This window comes from Periplaneta americana, chromosome 8, assembly GCF_040183065.1.
Source record: "Periplaneta americana isolate PAMFEO1 chromosome 8, P.americana_PAMFEO1_priV1, whole genome shotgun sequence".
Classification (NCBI taxonomy): Eukaryota; Metazoa; Arthropoda; class Insecta; order Blattodea; family Blattidae; genus Periplaneta; species Periplaneta americana.
In genome coordinates, this window is record NC_091124.1 from 174,169,782 (window position 1) to 174,189,882 (window position 20,101).

A 20,101-nucleotide genomic window follows, 5' to 3' on the forward strand; every position below is an offset into this window, starting at 1 on the left:
TCGTGAAACTTACCTGCGTATCAGGGGAAGAAGAATGTGGACTGAGAAGCTTCCCTCCCTTGCTACACTCCTATGCTCCTATTCGTAGCAAACAAGCTCACTTACTCCCACCATAAGGTTCTTGGTATATGCTATGGTGCACACAACCATTTGGTTTCACGAGATAATGAATGACCTATATCTCGATATAAAACGGTCAGAAATATTTTATCTTCGATAAAATTCCACATGTTGGCAGGTTTATAATTGTGAATGCTTTTTCACAGTTCAATCTAGGAATTCTCATTTTGCATTATATTAAGCAAGACAGAGTATCCTGGTTTTAAGGCTCTTTTCTTCATTTATACAAGTTTTTCTTCCTTTTTCATACTGTGGAACATTCTTTTTACTCGCTCATTACATACAGACAAAATACTATGATGCTGCAGCAAATTGATTTCAAGATTTTTCATGTAAATGTTCATTTTATCTCCTGGCCTAGTTGCCTCATTGCTGTTCAAACCTGTCTTCGGAGAGTTCACAAACAACAACATAAGTCCACAATAGCTAAAAAATTTCCACTGTGAGCTTTCCCTATTTCTTTTCTATGACCTCATAAAGCTAGATTAGATACTGAGAATTTGATTATGACATTTAATTATGCGATGAAGAATTTGTTTCCATATTATGTTAATTTATTTCTTTAATTCACATTCCAGATTAGAATCTACCATTTTCTTTTCCAAACATTATAAACAACACATGCCCCCAGATTGGAATGAGACATTTCGTGTGTTAAAATTTTTTTGATAAGCCCTGACAATCACGAATGCCTTTTATCCAGGCAAATTGAAAAGATGCTGAACTGCTGTTAGCAAATAACCAACATGGCTCACAATAAACAAAGTCTCCTTTTGTAGAACAGAAGCATTTTCTTGTCATTTTTAACGCAGATTTTGTTAATTTTTCATAGTAATTGGAGAAACATTAATATTTTGCATAGTATTTTCCAGAAATGGACCTTGGAGTTTGCAACAGTCATACCGTATATTAAACTCCTTTGACTCGTCATTTAAAATATCTGGAAAATTAGTACGATCAGCAGGAAATTCGTCTCTAGTAGTATCATCAAAAGAAGTATGGTACTCAAGAACTGCTCTCAAGCGCCTGAAAATTCCTGAAGCCAACATAACACCTCGAACAACTGGAATACATCTACGTGATGAATTGCGAAAGAGATCGTTTGATTCCTGGTGTCAGTTACCTCATAAGGGGAAAGGTGTAGTCATCTATGAAGAATATCCAAGAGCCAATTCATGGGTCAGCACCAAAAGGAATTTGTCGTCTTCAGAATATACACCGTGTTCCGCTTATAAGTATAATAAAAGAAATAGTTATAATTTCATAACAATGCATGCAAATGGGTTAAGATTGGTACCATTGTAAAGAGGAAATTGGGAAGTTTTAATCCATTGTTGTTACTTATTTTTAGAAGACTCACGCATGCGCAGATCATTAAATAAGAGAATTCGTATCGTATCTTTAGTCAGTCAGCATGTGGACGCCACAGCAGAAAGCCTTTTGTGTGCTGTCATTAGCAGAACATAGATCCATAATTCGTGTACAGCGCTTGTTTCGCCGTCAGTACAATCTTAGACCGAGGGAAGCTGTACCGACGTACGTCTCAATAATGAAATGGGATAGGCAGCTCAGAGAAACAGGAAGTTTGTTGTCTAATGCAGGTAAACATTCCAAGCGTAAAGTGTCTGACGAAAATGTCGAACGCATTCGCGAGGCATTTCAGAGAAGCCCGCGGAAATCCATTCGACAGGCTAGTGTGCAGTTGAACATCCCACCAACAACAGTGCATACAGTGCTCCATAAAAGATTGCGTTTGCGAGCGTACAAGCTGCAACTTCATCAGATGATTACGCCGAATGATAAACTGGAACGAAAACGCTTTGCAGAAACAATGTTGGATAAAGTGGACGATGACGACACATTTCTAACTCGAGTCTGTTTCTCAGATGAGGCAACCTTCCACGTCAGTGGAAAAGTAAACCGACACAATTGTCGCATCTGGGGGTCGGAAAATCCAAGTGTCGTAATTGAACACCAACGGGATTCCCCTAAATGGAATGTTTGGTGTGGGATCATGCGTGACAGAATCATTGGTCCCTATTTCTTTGCTGAAAAGACAGTCACTGCAAACACGTACCTGGATATGTTGCAACTGTATGCTGTGCCACAACTCCCAGATGGAGCAATTTTCCAGCAAGATGGGGCTCCACCACACTTTGCCAACATGGTTCGCACATTCTTAGGCGAACAATTCCCTGCAAGATGGATCGGAAGAGGATCACCGTACATCACATGGCCTGCCAGATCACCAGATCTAACACCACCTGATTTTTTCCTGTGGGGGTTTGTTAAGGACCAGGTCTACAGGACGCCAGTACGTGATTTGGCAGACTTACAAGAAAGAATTTATGCTGCTGTCAACAATGTTACACCACAGATGCTTCATAACACTTGGGTCGAGGTTGAATACCGGTTGGATATTTCCCGTACCACCAATGGAAGCCATGTTGAGGTTTATGGAACATAAGGTAACAAAAATTCCCAGTTTTCATTCTTTGTAGCAGTTGGTTTCAACTATATACTTGTACTAATTCAGAAGTTATAGCTATTTCTTTTGTTATACTTATAAGCGGAACACGGTGTATTAATGCAATCAAGATGTCCTGCAACCTTACTGCAGTGCGCTCCGTTCCTGGCAGAGCTTTCAGCACGACCCGTTGCCGTCAACCAGGCTGCAACGAGACAGAAACTCTTGGCCACGTGTTGGGCTTTTGTCGGAAAGGAGAGTTATTGCGTCACAACAGGCATCATAGAGTCCGTGGAGCTATCGCCTGTCTTCTTCGGAACAAGGGTTGGGAAGTTCATGAAGAGGTCCACTGTATTTCTGAAGACGACTCTCACAGAAGAGTGGATATAATAGCAATAAACAGGCAACAACAAAAGGCTATTATCATAGATCCAACTATACGCATGGAGAGAGATCTAAACCAAGTCATCAGGTTGCTCAGGAAAAGAGGGCCATTTATGAACCTTGTATTCCCTACCTTAGTGCCAAGTATAACATCCCTCTCTTCAATTGGTCAGTGACAGGTTTATTTTTTGGTGCTCGGAGTTCTTTACCAAAATTTACATATCATTTTTTAAAACAATTATCAATATCATCTTTTGAATTCAAAAAATCATCTCGCAAATTCTCAAAGATTCCCTGCAGATTATACAATTTCATTTATACCACTCAGAAGGCCTTAATTAAGGATATGCTAATTTTAAATAAAATCTTTTTTTATCAGTATAATTTAGTCATTTTCTAAGATTTTATTTTACAATTGATAATCAATGGTACTTAATTATTACACTTTATTTTTATAACAATATTCATATTTAATTAATTGTATTTGTTTGCTATTCATTTCCGGATCCTCGTGGTCATCCTTAATTAAGGCTGGATGAGTTTTTTCTCTCTCTCTCTCTCTCTCTCATTCTGCTGAGCGCTATTACTTCCATTTTCAATTTCAGTAGAAATATCAGGCTTACCAGTATCAAGATTCACACACTCTTCATCTTCACTAACATTCATTGTACACTGCTTGAATTTCCATTACTGTCATTTGTTTTTAGAGAAATGGATGACCTACTTGAACATTTTCATTTATTATTTCGGAATTACCATTATGTTTCTCTTCTACCACCATACTAGACTTGATACTGTATAACATCCAATCTGCCTCAATAATACATTAATAAAAGCAACGGAAAAATAAACCAATACATCACGAATCTAACCTAAGTACGTGGTACAGTCATTAAGTTCTGACACTGACGCCTGAAGGGTAGGCACCCACAAGAACCTGGATGTCTCAGAAGATGCCGTGTGATACGGCGTACACTTAAACAGATCGACATCCTCCCTCAATATAGTCGCCGTTGGCCGCTATGCACGTCTGCCAACGATGGTGTAGCTGCTGGAAACACCGCTGAAACATGTTGGCAGGAAGCTGCCGTACGGCTTCTCTTGTGGCAGTCATGACCTTTTCGGCCGCATAAAAATTACACCCTCGTAGGATTGATTTCATGAGGGGAAAGAGAAAAAAAATCGCATGGTGCGAGATCAGGTGAGTACGGAGGGTGTGGCAAAACAGCGACCTGTTGCCTTGCAAGTTCCTCTTGGACAAGGATGGAGCGATGTGCAGGGGCGTTGTCGTGTAGCAACAGCCAATTCTTCCTATGCCAAAGCTCAGGACGCTTACGATGAATTGAATTGCTTAAACGGCCAAGAATCTCTTTGTAGAGGATCTTGTCTACAGTTGCACCTTGTGGGATGAATTCTATGTGAACAATTCCATTTGAATAAAAAAAAACTGTTAAAGCATCACCTTGCCTTTTGACCTGTCTTGTTGCGGATTTTTCTGTCGTGGAAATAATGGCGTTTTCCAGGTGGCGGATTGTCGCTCCAGTTGCGGATCGTAAAGGAGACACCATGTTTCGTCTCCAGTTATGATCGGTTATAGCAGTTTCGCCTAATTTCTGACAGAACGTGACGTTTGCCCGTTGCTCAAACTGCAACATACTCGAGTTCCGACGCGCGCATTCAAATCACCGTCACAACAAAGACCGTAGTTCTGCTTACAGTGCATGCACTCAACTGTCTCTTGTTGGGTCGAGAGACTAACTGACAAGGTATCATACCATGGTGCCACCTATGCACTATAGTGCACCACAACGCCACTATGCGCTCAGTATTAGAACTTAATGACTGTACCATGTATATGCATTGTTGGTGGCACAGCTCCTACCCAATTACATTAAGACTTCTGGTGACAATGGCATCATGGATTCCAGTCCTTTTCCTCACTTCCTCTTCTACATCTGGTATTCCAAACTGGAGCCTCGAATTGTGTTCTGTATCTTTCAAGTGCAAACCATCCCGCAACATATCTAGGTTCAAATCTCTGTAAATACCTGCAGATGACTGGACTCAGGGAAAAAGGACTGAAAAGATTTAGAGGGACAATCCTGGGAAGCACTGGGACTAATGTGTGAAACCAAGCTCCAGTCATTCGAAAACTACAACAATAACATCTCCGTAAATTTAATATAGGCTGAATTCTGTACGATTAAGATCTACTACTGGTTACTAGCCACTCTGACGCCACTATTTCATGTATTACAATCCATGAACATAAATAAATGAGAAATTATACTGTAATTCGTAATAAGTAGGACTAGGTTTTTGATGACCTATAAATCATAAAAAAAAATTCCTAAAAACAATGCATTTATGTCCTAAAAATCTTTCCAAAATGCCCTAAAAATTGATCTTACTTTCTAAAATTGGCTTAGTAGCAAAAGGAATTTTTGTGCTATTTAATATTTAGACTAGTAATTAAATTAAATTCTAGTACCAACATTTAAGTTTATTTAATTTTACATAATTTTTTCTAAGTGGTTCACTTTAATTAATTATTTTACCTTATGTAGTTTCCATGTAGCCCATCACAAGGCCACTCTTATACGGAATTAGCAAGTATAGAGGAGTCTATATTGCAGGGATGGCTGGACTGATCCATTACATGGGGTGTACTACGTTAAAAGGGCAATATTTGTGTAGAAAAACGATTAAAATATTATACAAAATAATGGGTATTAGCCACCGGCGTAGCTCAGTCGGTTAAGGCGCTTGTCTGCCGATCCGGAGTTGCGCTTGGGCGCGGGTTCGATTCCCGCTGGGGCTGATTATCTGGTTGGGTTTTTTCCGAGGTTTTCACCAATCGTAAGGCACATGTCAGGTAATCTATGGCGAATCTTCGGCCTCATCTCGCCAAATATCATATCACTATCACCAACTCCATCGACGCTAAATAACCTCGTAGTTGGTACAGAGTCGTTAAAGAACCAAGTAAAAAGTACCGTATTGGCCCGAGTGTAAGCCGCACCCGAGTATAAGCCGCACCCTTAATTTTAGGGGGAAAGGAGAAAAAAAAAAGAAAAATTGAGTGCAGAATGAGAAAAAAAGGAAAATTGAGTGCAGTGAAATTTACCAGTCACATTATCCAGTTACAAAACTGTTTACACTTTTTAAACACTTTTTCTTCAATTACGGTATTACGTGGGTAAATCACCAAAAATACCGGTACAACTAATCACTGTCTTCTCCAATGTCACTGCTGACTTCACTACTACCGGTACCGGTATTTGTTTCATCACTGTCACTTTGCTCATCACTCTCCGCCCAAAGTACGTCGTCCTCACTGCCATCCAGAGCATTAGACACGCAGCATTTCTTGAAGCCTTTGATGATTGAATCTGGTGATATCGTGTGCCATGAAGAGAGAATCCACTCACACATAAGGCTGACAGATGGCTTCTTGATCTTCTCAGATGGAGTGAATGCATGACCCCCTTCTAGAAGCCAATCCGAAAACTGTTTTCGGAGTTGGTCTTTAAAAGGCTTGTTCACGACGACATCAAGCACCTGCAATTTTGATGTCATACCTCCAGGTATGACGACTAGGTCTGTCTTCAATGCAGTAATTTTCTTCTTTACTTCGAGTGCGAGGTGACCTTTAAAGGCATCCAATACTAACATAGCCCTCTTACAGAGCAGCACACCTGGTCTGCGATTCCAAACCGTAGCTAGCCAGTCCACCATTAGTTCGGTTGTCATCCATCCTTTCTCTTGGCAACGAATCACTAATCCCTTAGGTAAATTCTCCTTGGGCATGTTTTACGCTTCAGAATAACGTACGGAGGCAGTTTTCCTCCATCTGCCGTAACCGCCAGCATCACAGTGATTCTTTGTTTTTCATTTCCAGTTGTTCTCAATGATATGCTTTTCGCCCCTTTATTGTCAACTGTCATATTGCTCGGCATGTCCCAAAATACGGGCGTCTCGTCGGCATTGCCGATCTGGTGTAATGGGTAAGAGTGGCGCTGACGCAATTCAATGACGTGCCTCTGGAAGTTGATATAAAATTACCGGTAGCAACATGCGCCACATTTCAAGTTTAAATTTATCGGCCGCGCAAATAAGCCGCACCCCAACTTTTCGAGTTTGAAATTTGAATAAAAAGTGCGGCTTATATTCGGACCAATACGGTAAATGGTATTAATGGACAAAATATGTAGACAAAATATCGAAGGAAATAAACATTATTTTATATTAATAATGGGGATTTGTGACCAAAATTAAATGAAAATGCCTAAAAATGTCTGAATAACACAAAAGATGCTCTTATGAGTTGAAACAGACAAAAAATGCAAAAAAAAAAATGCCCTAATAAATATGTCTTGAAACATTCAGTTTATCACATAACATATAAATACTAAAGCAGCTATGTTTCTGGCTTACTAGAAAAAAAATGCAATTTCATCAAAATCCTAGCCCTAGTAATAAGTGAAAATGTGAGCAAAAAAATACACTGTGGTATAACTTGCGCAAGAAACGATTACTGAAAACCAATGGTGGCGTTGCTGTCTGTTTTGACGTGTGTATGTAGGCACACCAAGGGAGGGAGAGGCGCGAGCCGATGGAAGTACTGTCTCTTCCAAGATGATGAACAGATGTGGACATCACTGTGGAAATTAAGAACGTAGCAAGAGAAAAACTAAACGCACAACATATGTTTACGAATGAAATAATAATACCGTGCGATACAAGACACATATTCACATGCAATGAAACAAACTAAAGTCGTAATGTAACTATGACAACGCAAGACTGATTCTATCGATGTCATTTCTCTGCCGACTATACTCTTGAATATCATTCAAGTTATCTCGTGACCTTTCCTGTCGCCCGCTCTTCATTATCGCAATGTTTGATTCGCATTCCTTCCGTAGTTATTCTGTGCTTGCGAGACCTATATGCACGAATATCTTATGGTCAATATCGTTTGGTATACCTTGAAACAGTAAAAAGAAATAGCAAAAAATTAGCTGAGTGAGATCAAACACCAACAAGTAAGCAAAGCCATAAAACTTTGAAGGTACTTTTGAAGGAGTCAAAGTATAGTATTTAAGTGCATCAACATACCTCTCGAATAAACACTTTTGTAGGCACTTGGAAAATCTTGCAATGTGTTCTTTCTTCCAGAATAGATAGCAAACATGAGAAGTTCTGTGAACTCAGTCTAGCACTAAAATTGAAGACCGTTTTTAGAAAACTTTGAATTGCTAACTATTGATGCTGCTCTTCAGTGTGTTACTCAAATTTCTGAAAAATCTATTTGTATATTTACCGACTCCAAGGGGGCTATATTTAATACCGTATTTGCTCGAGTAATTTGCGCCCCCGCGTATTTTGCAAACCCTACTTTTTAAGGGATTATTTTTAACTTTATTTTTGCTACATGCATTTTGGGCACACATTTTACGTACATATTTTTTTCAGTGTAGTAGGGATTTTCCTTCCCTACAGTCCATCGTAGGTCATTCACCAGCAACTGAAGTACCTGCTTCAGAAAGAAACCCCAAAGTCCCGCTACTTTAACAATGCTTGTCCTTGGCAGAGACAAGTTACCGGTATAGAAAATTAGCCCTACCGTAAATACTTACCTATACATATACTAATTGAGATAAACTCAGAACAGGACCTCTTATTTGAAAAATCCGCATATTTTACGCACCCCAATTTTTCAATGGCCAAAGTTAATTAAAAGGTGCGCAAATTACGCGAGCAAATACGTATAAGTAAATATGTACCAAATCTATATACACATAGAATTATTCCACTTCAGAAACAACTAAAAGAACTCCAAAAGGAAATAACATTTCAATGGATACCTAGTCATTGTGGTATATCTGGAAACGAGAAAGTCGATAATATTGCAAAACAGGCAACATATCTGCAACCAAGACCTCTTCAAGTGACATCTCTATCCAGTGCTTTTGCTTCAGTAAAGTCTCATTTTACAAACCTATGGATCAACAATTGGCTCTCTTCTGACAAAGGCAAAATTTTACAGTCTGTACAAAAGAAACCAAATGACCTGGACATGTACAAAAACTTGCCCAGACATGTTCAGACATTTTTAACAAGAGCCAGAACAGGTCACATTGTCACTCAATTGTACCTACACCGATTTCACATTTCTGATAATCCTACTTGTCTGTGGTGTAACAATCATGATGAAGATCTGGAACACATTCTTCTATACTGTCCATTCACAAACCACAAAAGAAGTAAATTAAAATCATCAGTACCAGTTGCAGAAGACACAGCCCTGCAGTATATATTGACTACACCTCACCTCTGGCTACTAGCAACAGGCATCTATAATGAACACCGATCAAAATACCCTCATTTCTCGTGAAAAACAACAACTGAATAGACTACAGTGGACTTTATGTTGTCAGCAAACAGCTGGATACATTAAGAAGATTGATTTTGGAAAACTTGCTAACTGTAAAAACTAAATTTTATAGGAAACAAAAAAAACTAAAATAACTCCAAGTTTTGCTATAGCTCTCAACATAGCAGAAAGTAAATTTTGAAAAAAACGATCACACTTTGACACACTATTGTGAAGGAAATAATAAGATTTTCCTAAGAAGCCTTTAGCATCATGTAGAGGCCTGTCTTACGTTAACTAATCCACCCAAAATCTCAATTTTGAAAATTTTGCAGTTAGCAAGTTTTGCAAAAACGGTCCTCAATTATAAAACACTCTGTGAAATTATAAAACTTTATTTCTTATAGTTTATAATAATAAGAAAATAACTATGATACAACAGTATACATACAGGCACTGTGTTTGTACTCTGGCATGACCACAACCCACATATTCACCAAAGTTGAAGACACGCGAAGATGTCTTACATTGGTGTGAGAAATGATTAAACCAGTTGGCCCTATTTCACGAAAGTCATATGTTAGTAACACTAGTTTGCACTCACGTTTTTTTTTTAATTATTTCTAAAACGTTTGCCTATACTATTATAGGGGAACAACTTAGTAAACTTCGTTGATCTGTGCATGCGTCAATCTTAAAGAGTGACACAATATACTATTCATCTCCTTCCTCCTAATTGTCAGCCAATAAGAGGTTTAACTGATAGCAGTGATGCATCAGATGACTTGTCAATCAGTAGCGACAATGGTTCAGATTAATGGAGAGAAATTCCGACTCTGCCTCCACCTCCAGTGCAGCAATAAGGTTTAGTAACCTCCTACAGCGGAGTTTTGCCAGTTGTTAACCTATAGCTACCCAGTCTAATGGACTATTCCATCAGTGCGTTTTTTATTTACCAACACTTGTTTTACCACAACCAACTAGAACATAGAGTCTGCTTGCATTGCAGCTGTGGGTATTACAAACATTGGGCTAATTATGTTTGGTAGCAGCTGAAATTTTGTTTGTTTATGCTCGACCATACCGAAATGTAGTAATTATACACCTGATAGCAGCCTTTTAATGGACCTCATTAAAGTACACCTATTCATTAAAGTTCAGGTGTTCCACCAATCATAAAACACCATTGTAGCAATATGAAAGTGCAGTATCGATTATTCTCGGATATGCAATCGAAAGACAACTAGCGAAACGTCACGGAGGCTGGAAATCCAATACGAAGGTTATGTTCTGTTACTATAATAATTAGCGTTAATTGTAAATAATATTCAAATAAATTCAATTTGTCATCTCGTTTTTCAATGTCTAAATCAATTTCAAGGTTATATCAAGATTAATGTTTATTTTACTCTCTAGATTATATCAAGGTCAATGACATTTGTTTCTCGGAAAAAATCAATACTTTCGCGTCTGCGCACATCTCACAATTTACGAGATATTGCACAAGGTCAGTTCCGCTCCCCAGTCAGATAAGAATAACATGAATACTTACGAATAATTTCAAGTTAGAAATATGGTCGAGCATAAAAAGTCACATGAAATTTGCGTATAATGGTAATTAAGACGTTCGTATGAAAATTATGAAACTCGCTTATGCTCGTTTCATAAACATACTCGCGTCTTAATTACTACCATTATAGGTTCGTTGCATAATGTACTAATAAATGGTAGCTGTGGTCATTGTAATGTTCAATGTTCTGCTATATTCATTGTATCCTAATTTCACAAATAGCAGCTAATCTTTATAAAGGGCTTCTATGTACTGAGCGCTAGTGCAATGTTTCACTTCTCAGCAGCTGGGCATGTTACAGCTGGCCACACTTATATGTCAACATTCCGCTACTTAGAACATGTATAAAATCATATCTTATAGAATATGCTGGAAATGTCGTCCTTCCCCAGCTAAAGAGCCATTGTAACACATTCTGATTGACACGATTAAGTTTGGCCACTGTAATGTTTCTGATTTCATTTGTTCTACCAATATATAATTATGATATTTACCCTCACAATAATTAAAATGCTCAATTTAAAAACAAAGAAGAGTAAATCTTTTATACACGTTTTAAATAGTGGGGTTAACATATAAGTATGGACCGGATTTTTATGTAATTACATATTATATTTCTTTCAACCTGACCATACATAAATAACAAATCTTTGCGAATCTTGTAATTACCATTAATATATTAAAATTTGATACTACATATTTTTACATATTTACCCCACATTACATATTATGGCTTGGTATTACATAAATCTACATATTTAGGGGTTTTATTCATTTTTACTTCTCTGAGAGGAAAAAGAAAACTTCCTGCTGGGGAAGTTTACAATTTGAAATACACAGATTTAAAAAGCCTTTTTACCTACCCACGAAAGGATATATTTCGGGACGAAACATAACATCCTTAGTTCCAGGAAGTAATAGAGGCACTCACACCACACCGCCCACTGTAAATATGAGTGAACAAAAGGCAGTCTTTCTCACACAACTACCTTGTATTGTAAAAATCACTCAGAAAGTAGGTAGCGTTGCCTTCATGCGGTGGAGAACGACATGATTTTTCTCAAACTATAATTGTTCTGCACACATTTTAACAAGCCATTCCCATGCAGTTTGCAACCTTACCCACCATCTTCCTAATTCGTCCAGGGAAAACCCATGTCAAGTTTGACATGAGACTTTCAGGTTATTGCTTGACCTCTTTATTTTAAATTTAGTAGACCTATACGGAAATGGGATTTTCCGAGCAATTAGAAAGTATGGTTCTAGACTGGAATAATCCTACCCTTCTGAATGAGACAGGAATGTCACTTTTCAAACAACACTAACTAAAATGGCCCCTGTATCTTCAACCCTAACGACAAAAATAAAATCATGTATTGCAATGGTCGAAGCTTTCACTATAGATGGAAAAACAGTAATGTGTCAAGTGTGCGGTAAAAAAGTCGGGTGCTCTATGAAATCACAACTGGAGAGTCCTACCTATCCTATACCTGCCAGATATTGATATTAAATATTTTCATGATTTTACATATTTTGGTACATATTCAGCTTATTTTTCTTACATAAATATGTACATATTTCACACCTTGATATTACATATAAATCCGGTCTCTACATATGAGTGTGGCTGGTTGCAACATAACCAGCTGCCAAGAAGCAAAACACACCAGTGGTCAGTACATATAATAGAAGCACTGTACAATGTACCAGTGACCTGGATACTCAATGTACTTGTAAGTACATATGTCAGTCTGTTAAACAAAAGAAGTAATATACCATGGATTTCCCTCTACTATATATAACTATCAATTTAATTTGGATAATAATGTCTGATGTTACTTGAATGATTTTTCTTTTCAACAAGTTTTAGTGTTATGGAATGCAACATTCGAAACAATCCATTTTTATAACTTTCCGAGATAAGTGAGAGATGCATGTACAACAGAATATCTCGAATGATTTTTTTTATATAGACACAACAAACGTTCAAACTTCCGCCATATGGTAAGCTGCACTGAAAGAGAAAAGATGTGTGTAAGTGAAAACATCACTTGACATGGAAAAGCGTTAATGTCACCAGACTGTATATTATAGAGTTTGATTGTGGTTTTATAAAACATGTTCTGTAATAACATATCGATTGTCTGGTTCAAAAGTGCGACAACTAAAAAAAAACAAGTTTTGAGATATCTTCAGTTGAAAGTTTCAAATAAATCACTTAGAAAGGAACAGAGTTCTGGTTCATAACCACGACAATTAGAAATGAGTCAGTATTCAGGGCGAGTATATCACAATCTTCCAGTTCATTATTAATACATTTCGAAATGTACTAATAATGAATTAGTAAAGTCCATAGTTATAATTACTTCTAAAGCAGTTTATTTAGTTTTTTTCTTTTTGGTTGTAAATATTACTTATCTCAATACTGAATCGGAAAAAGCTCCGAAAGGGGCTTTCAGTAGTATAAATAACCAAAAAATGGCAATTTTTGAGTTGTCGCACTTTTGAACTGGACAATCGATATGTTATTACCATATTTACCCGCATAATGGATGCACCCCAATTTTTCGCGTAAAAGAAGAAAAAAAAAAATTCCCCACATAATAGATGCATCTCATTTTAAACAAAGATCGTTTTAATAATATCATAAGTCGTAAGATTGGATGCACTGCTTATGTTTAAATTCAAGTTTTTAAGCAACAATCCATGGTACCAGTGAATCAGGTAAGGCTAGTGTTAATAATAATAATAATAAAATGTCTTGTCTTATTGTCACTGTATTCGTTGTTACAAGTTATCATTTGTTTATACAACTGCTGCAAACTATCGATTGTCTTAAGTGCAATACAATCAATGTATAAATTAGTCGTAGCCCATATACTGTTATGTATTCTATCGATTATTTCAGCATTCGAGCTGGGTGCACCTTTAATACGTGTTTTTTTTTCTTTTCCACTAAAATTTTTTCCTCGCATAAAGGATGCGTACATTACGCGGGGTAAATATTGGAGTGCAAGAGGTCAAATGACTTTATTGTCAAATGCCTGACATTAGAAAACAACAACATATTACGCGGGTAAATACGGTACTTTCCAGTGGTAGGTTTTTGATTTTAAATCATTTATCTGTTTGACCCACGCAGACATGCACACACACACAAAATCGTACATACACACTGGAATACATAATAGGCGTTCAATATCCACTGCACAGTTTTTGTCTTCCCATAATACCAAGTTACATGAGTTCAGTAATTTAATGTGTTGTGGTGTACCAGGCAGTCATGCCTGGAATAGATCCAACATTTGCAGTTTCTTACTTTTGTGATAAGGTGTAAAAGGCTTTACCATCAGTTTCTATGTTAATCACTTTTATTTTGATTTCTGGGTTTAGTTTCTCACAGAATTCTGTATCTAATGCTTATACTGCAATGCTGTGCAGTATGCAGTTGTAAGCTACCAGGGAGTTACAGATGTACAATTAATTTCTAAATATCCATTTTCTTATTAAATCAGTACCAATTTTGAATATCCTAAAGGTGCATCTACACAGTTCATCTTTTCTTTCAACTTTACACATTCAAGCAATGAATGCAAGATTGATATTGAATATATATATATATATATATATATATAATAATAATAATAATAATAATAATAATAATCCATGGCATTGCAGCCTAGACCTACCAGCCGGCTGCTGGCCTCACCCCCACATGCCGAAGCAGAGATGGACGATCATCCAACCAGAATGGAGGTATCGTATGGTTAGCACGATGATCCCCCCAGCCGTTAAAGCTGGTATTCGCAACCGGATTTCGCTACCTATCGTAGCTCCCCAAGTGCATCACGATGCTGGGTGGGCACCGGTCCCATACACTGGCTGAAATTTCATGAGAAAATTTCTTCCCCCATGAGGATTCGAACCAGCGCGCATTCCGTAACGCGAGTCCTAGGCAGGATGCCTTAGACCACGATGCCATATCTATTAGTGCCAGGACTAATTGAGGGACTGGGTGCAAGAAGGGCATATTAGAAAATGTGCCCTTTTTTAGTAAAACGGTTTATTGTGTTCTCTGATCTGTTATGCTTTTTTTTTTTTTTTTTTGAGATGTTTTTATTAAAAGTACCAGGTCTCTTGGACCCTTGCCTTTTACAAAAATATGATTTTATAAATTGAAATGTAGATATATATATATATATATATATATATATATATATATATATACATACACAGTTAAGATGGCGTTCAAAACAGCGCACCATGTAGACACAAAATCTTCATGCATCTTTATTGAATGTGCATTTTAAACTTGATTTTTTTCAATATTCTTCCCAGATTGCATGCATATGTGCATGGAAAATTGAACTGTGTACATGCAGCTTTATTCAACCAAATATACTTCAGAATCAGGGGCGATTTCTCAGGGCATGCTACGCTTGCTGCGCAAGCCCAATATTTTCGTAGAATGTGTATTTCTCAAAATGGTGTTACGTACATTAAAATTTATTTTGATTTTTGGAATACTTTATAGGCGTAATACCATCCGCAGGTTGTACACCGCAAGTATCGCAATGCTTGCTCGTTTCTTGGAGCTACAGGAAAGACGTAGAAATAGCGAGAATATGATGCGCGCGCAAATGCATTCCTCCTTGGTCCGTCCTAGGCACACATGCTTCTGTTATGTATTGTTTGAAGCTCTGGTCCGAGAGCTACACCAACGACTATTTAACATTACACAGACCAGTATTGACAGCGGGAATGTGCTGTGATTTGCGAGTGCAATGTAATTGTGTTAGCTGCTGCAAGTGTTATTAATTCTTAAACATTAATTTGAAGTACTGCAATGAGTTCGGAATTGTGTTTATTGAAACCTTATTATTAAATCCATTTTCCCGAAGGACTATTCAAGAGAAGACAGACATTATAGAGAATATGTGTGCTCATTCAGTGCAGCTCAATACAACAATGTGCATTGGTTGGCAGGATCGAAAAAACTAAATAAACTGTTTTGTTGGCCATGTTTGTTATATTATATCGAACTTCTACATCTGACTCATATGATCCATGACTCATAATGATTTCATAATTATAAAATAAATTATTTATGTGGGTCTGATTATTTTTATTAATTATGAATTATTATATCCTCCCATCTTCCTCTATGAATAAACGAGCAAGCCTACCTTTCATGACTAGCATTCGCCCCTGTTCAAAATTAGGGAGCGGATTTTTATGAGCTAAAAAATTTAAATATATTTATTTTTTATGTGCTAAAAAGTACGAAAATATTTGCTAAAAACAAAAAAATATTTGCTAAAAACAAAAAAAATATTTGTTTTAAATATGACAAAAATACCCTACTTAGCTTGGAAAAAAAAATGTTACTAGGTACTCACCAACCACACTTGAGTGCTAGTAGTTGGCCGAGAATTGCAGTGAACAACAAAGGTCATGTCCAAATTCTCCATCACAATTGCATGCCGATTATCTCTGAACAACGACTTATATTGTGAAAATGATCTTTCCGCATCACAGGACGTCAGACGTGCATATTTAAAGAGAGGAATGTCGCAAACACAAACACCGTCAATTTCACCTACAGGCACATCCTCCAATACTTGAACAACTTTACACATTTTTTTATATCCACTGTTTTTCCCAAACACATTCTGGAATTTGTCCCTTAGTAATTGTGCTTCTGAACCTGGTAGCGAGTCTAGTTTAATTTCCACGGCACGAACCTCCCTGTTTCAGACAACAGGTTTTTGGATGTTTCGAATTTTTTTATGATGTCACACAAAAAGCTTAAATTTTCTAATAGGAAAGCCATATCGTTTTTTAAATAACCATCTTTCAGTATATCTTGAAGGATATCGATTGACCAAGCCCGATAACAGGGAATCACAACAAGACATACTTACTTCATGGACATGAGCGAGAGGCGAGAGATTTGTCTAAATTAAATAATGTTCATACCCGAGCTCTTATCTGTTGTGTTTCACAAACAAAGCGTGGAATGAAATCATCTTCAGCAACAATAAACATTCCTAATTATGTGTTGCAAGATCTCTCCTCTTCCAGATTAATTTATTCTCTAATAATAACACTGATATGCTGCCTAGCAGTTCTCAGAACTTGAGGCGATACTATTACGAAAATGGATCACGGATACACCACACAGCACTTAGAAACTCGAAGCAACCAAGAATTCTTAAAAAGATAACGTACTTCTGAGTGACATAATTGATTTAGTTTTAAAATGTTTAAAAGTTCTTGTAAAAAATTATTTAAGTAAAAAAACTCAAGATTTATGTGTTTATAATAGATTTCCGGAAAATATGTATTTACATAATTTTTTTGTGAAAATATGTGTTTTTATGTGAAATAAAATTCGGGTTTTAAACTTTAAACATCATGTTCGGAATTTTTAACTTTGTTAATTGTGTTTTATCACACGCAAAAATAATATTTAATTACATAGAAATCCGCTCCTTATTCAGAATATACACTGGAGTGAAACCATCTGTAATAAAGATGAACTGCGGCATAAGCAGACATAAGTCTACACAGGTCAAGAGTTAGAAAGGAATGAAATAAATTTCGCAGTTTCTGTAATAATTTCACATGGCTAAGCTTCCTCTTTCTCGTATATTTTATCACAAAAGGCTTGAATGATGTTTAATTGTGATACAGTTTCAGTATTAGGCCTATTATTTCGGCTCCATTCACTTTACCTATTAGTTAGTTTTGTTGCACTGAAATTCTTTTGGAAATTACAGGCATGCTGAAAAGCTATTACTAGACACTGACTTACTTACGTACACACACAACAACTGAACATGGCTGACTAGTAATTTAAAAAGCTGACTAGTGAAAATAATGAAATAACAATGAAACTGTCACGAAACAGATTCAATAAACACTTAGAATCTTCTCTTTAGAACTCGTAACTAGTGAACTAACAAAAGACTTCGTGAAACAGGGTCCTGATCTGTGGAATGTTACGACACACTGCTAGCTGCCCACTTGAACCTCTTCACTTTATCAAACACTGTCTGCACACTCCTTTCACTGTCGTACTCATCTCGCAGGTAGTACAGTTTTATCCGATCGTGTGACAAGCACTCAAGAATGTCCCACCGCTCGAACAACTTGAGTGAGTTCTTGAATGGGTCTACAGAAACACTTTCCTCTGAAAATTAAAATCAAACCAAAAGTTTTAACATAATGATTGTATTAATAAAAGAATAGCACAGAACAGAACTAAAGATTGACTATATAATACTTCTGAACATATCAGCTCCAATGGACCAAATGTATACACCCCTTTATTATCAAAGTGAAGACATTAAGGCTGGTATTCATAGTCGACACTTTCGATTAAAGTGTCCTTTGGAAGATGCAAAGTATCACTTTTCCGTTGCACAGTCGACACTTTGGTGCAAAGAAACACTTTGGATGAGAGTGTAGTTCCGACCACACTTTGAGCCGAAAGTGGCACTTTGTATAAAAATGGCGGACGTCTTGGAAGTTGTCGATTATTAGAATGTGCGGAAGAGATAGCACAATTAGTGGACAATGTAAAATTAGAGATAGGCCTAAAGACAATCCCGTGGAATTTTATAATGATATAGAATTAAAAAAAAAACGGTTCCGATTTGATAAAGAAACTTATTGAGATTGCTTATATTTTCGATGACTGGTTGACAAAAACGAATAATAGACGTTTGTCAGTGCCTCCAATAATAAAGTTATTGACTGCATTAAAATTCTATGCTATAGGTATGTACCATACATTAATATATATAATATTATAGTTCAGGTATTTCTGTAGTAACATTCGTATATTTATAACCTCAATTCAATGAAGTGATATGTAGGTAGATATGCCTATATAACCTATTTTTTATTACTGAAACGAATTTTTTAACTTAAATAACTTCAATCTAAATTAGCATTGAGAGACCTCACGTGCCTGCCTTCTAAGCAGATTCCATAATTATATTGGGTTTAAAATGATTTTGATTTTTGTTGACTACCTGTATTTTGAGATAAGATTTATCATGATGTTGATATAATCATTACTGTTTTGATATCGGTAATATATATTTTCACGCCAGTAAGCAATACATCTACTGTCTCTAGTTCATGTGCAGTCATAACCTCACCATGAAAAGAGATCTCATACTATTAGGCCTATTTTGTTTTGCATTGTAGAAACATTTGGCATTCAAAATAGTCCTGAACAGCAGGCAATAATGGAAACGAAAGAGAGAAAGCAATAGTAGTAGTAGTAGTAGTAGTAGTAGTAGTAGTAGTAGTAGTAGTAGTAGTAGTAATAATAATAATAATAATAATAATAATAGCAGTAGTAATGTGTTTATCTCATTCTTTTTTTACTTCTATTCACTATTCACGAAAAAGACAAAAATGAAAATAATGATATATCAATGAAGCAGATACGTATAAAACCTAACCTAATGATATAAATTTAATGATTATATATACACAAAACTTAACCTACTCAGTCCAACTTAACCTAACTATATAAACTAATAGAAGATATGTAGGCTACAAAAATCTAACTGAACTGTATAAATCAGTGGAACGGATGCATACAAAATCTAACTTAGCGACATAAATCAATGAAAAAGATGTGTACAGAACCTAACCTAATTTCACCAGCAGATCACTAACTATTTAATAAAATGTTATATATCTGAACTGACTGAAATAATCTAAACTATCGGCAACAAAAACTAGAAACTGAAATAAAACAACTTTAAATATATATTTTCTTCCTCGCGCAATCAATAGGCTCCCAATTCAAATCACAAGCATTGTAATTTGTAGGATATACGTCATTAATTTGTTATTGTTTGTTCATTTGTTTTGAAAGGCATTGTGGGACTTCTGTTACCAACCAAATTGTAACTCTACACTTTGCTGGCGTAAAGTGACACTTTGTGAAGTGCACTTCTTCAATCGTCTATGAATACCACTAATATGAAAGAGCCACTTTCGTCAAAAGTGTCACTTTGCAAAGTGGTGACATAAAGTGTCGACTATGAATACCAGCCTAAGGGGAGAGGACGGTATTTTTTTTAACTTTTTTCCTACTTCGTGTAAAATATTAATTTCTTGTATTTAGAGAGTTCATGGCTGTAGCACCTCAACC

The 20,101-nt window shown here is 36.5% G+C and overlaps 1 protein-coding gene across 5 annotated transcripts in view; it reads right to left on the minus strand.

The window, feature by feature from the left end:
• Window positions 1–17,541: 17,541 nt before the first annotated feature.
• Window positions 17,542–20,101, minus strand: part of mino (glycerol-3-phosphate acyltransferase mino) — a 206,870-nt gene continuing 204,310 nt past the window's right edge. For all 5 annotated transcript variants that reach the window (XM_069834076.1, XM_069834075.1, XM_069834073.1 and 2 more), the window contains one exon: window positions 17,542–18,115. In XM_069834076.1, the coding sequence (XP_069690177.1) occupies window positions 17,925–18,115 (191 nt within the window). In that variant the 3' untranslated portion in view covers window positions 17,542–17,924. The remainder of the gene's footprint in view (window positions 18,116–20,101) is intronic.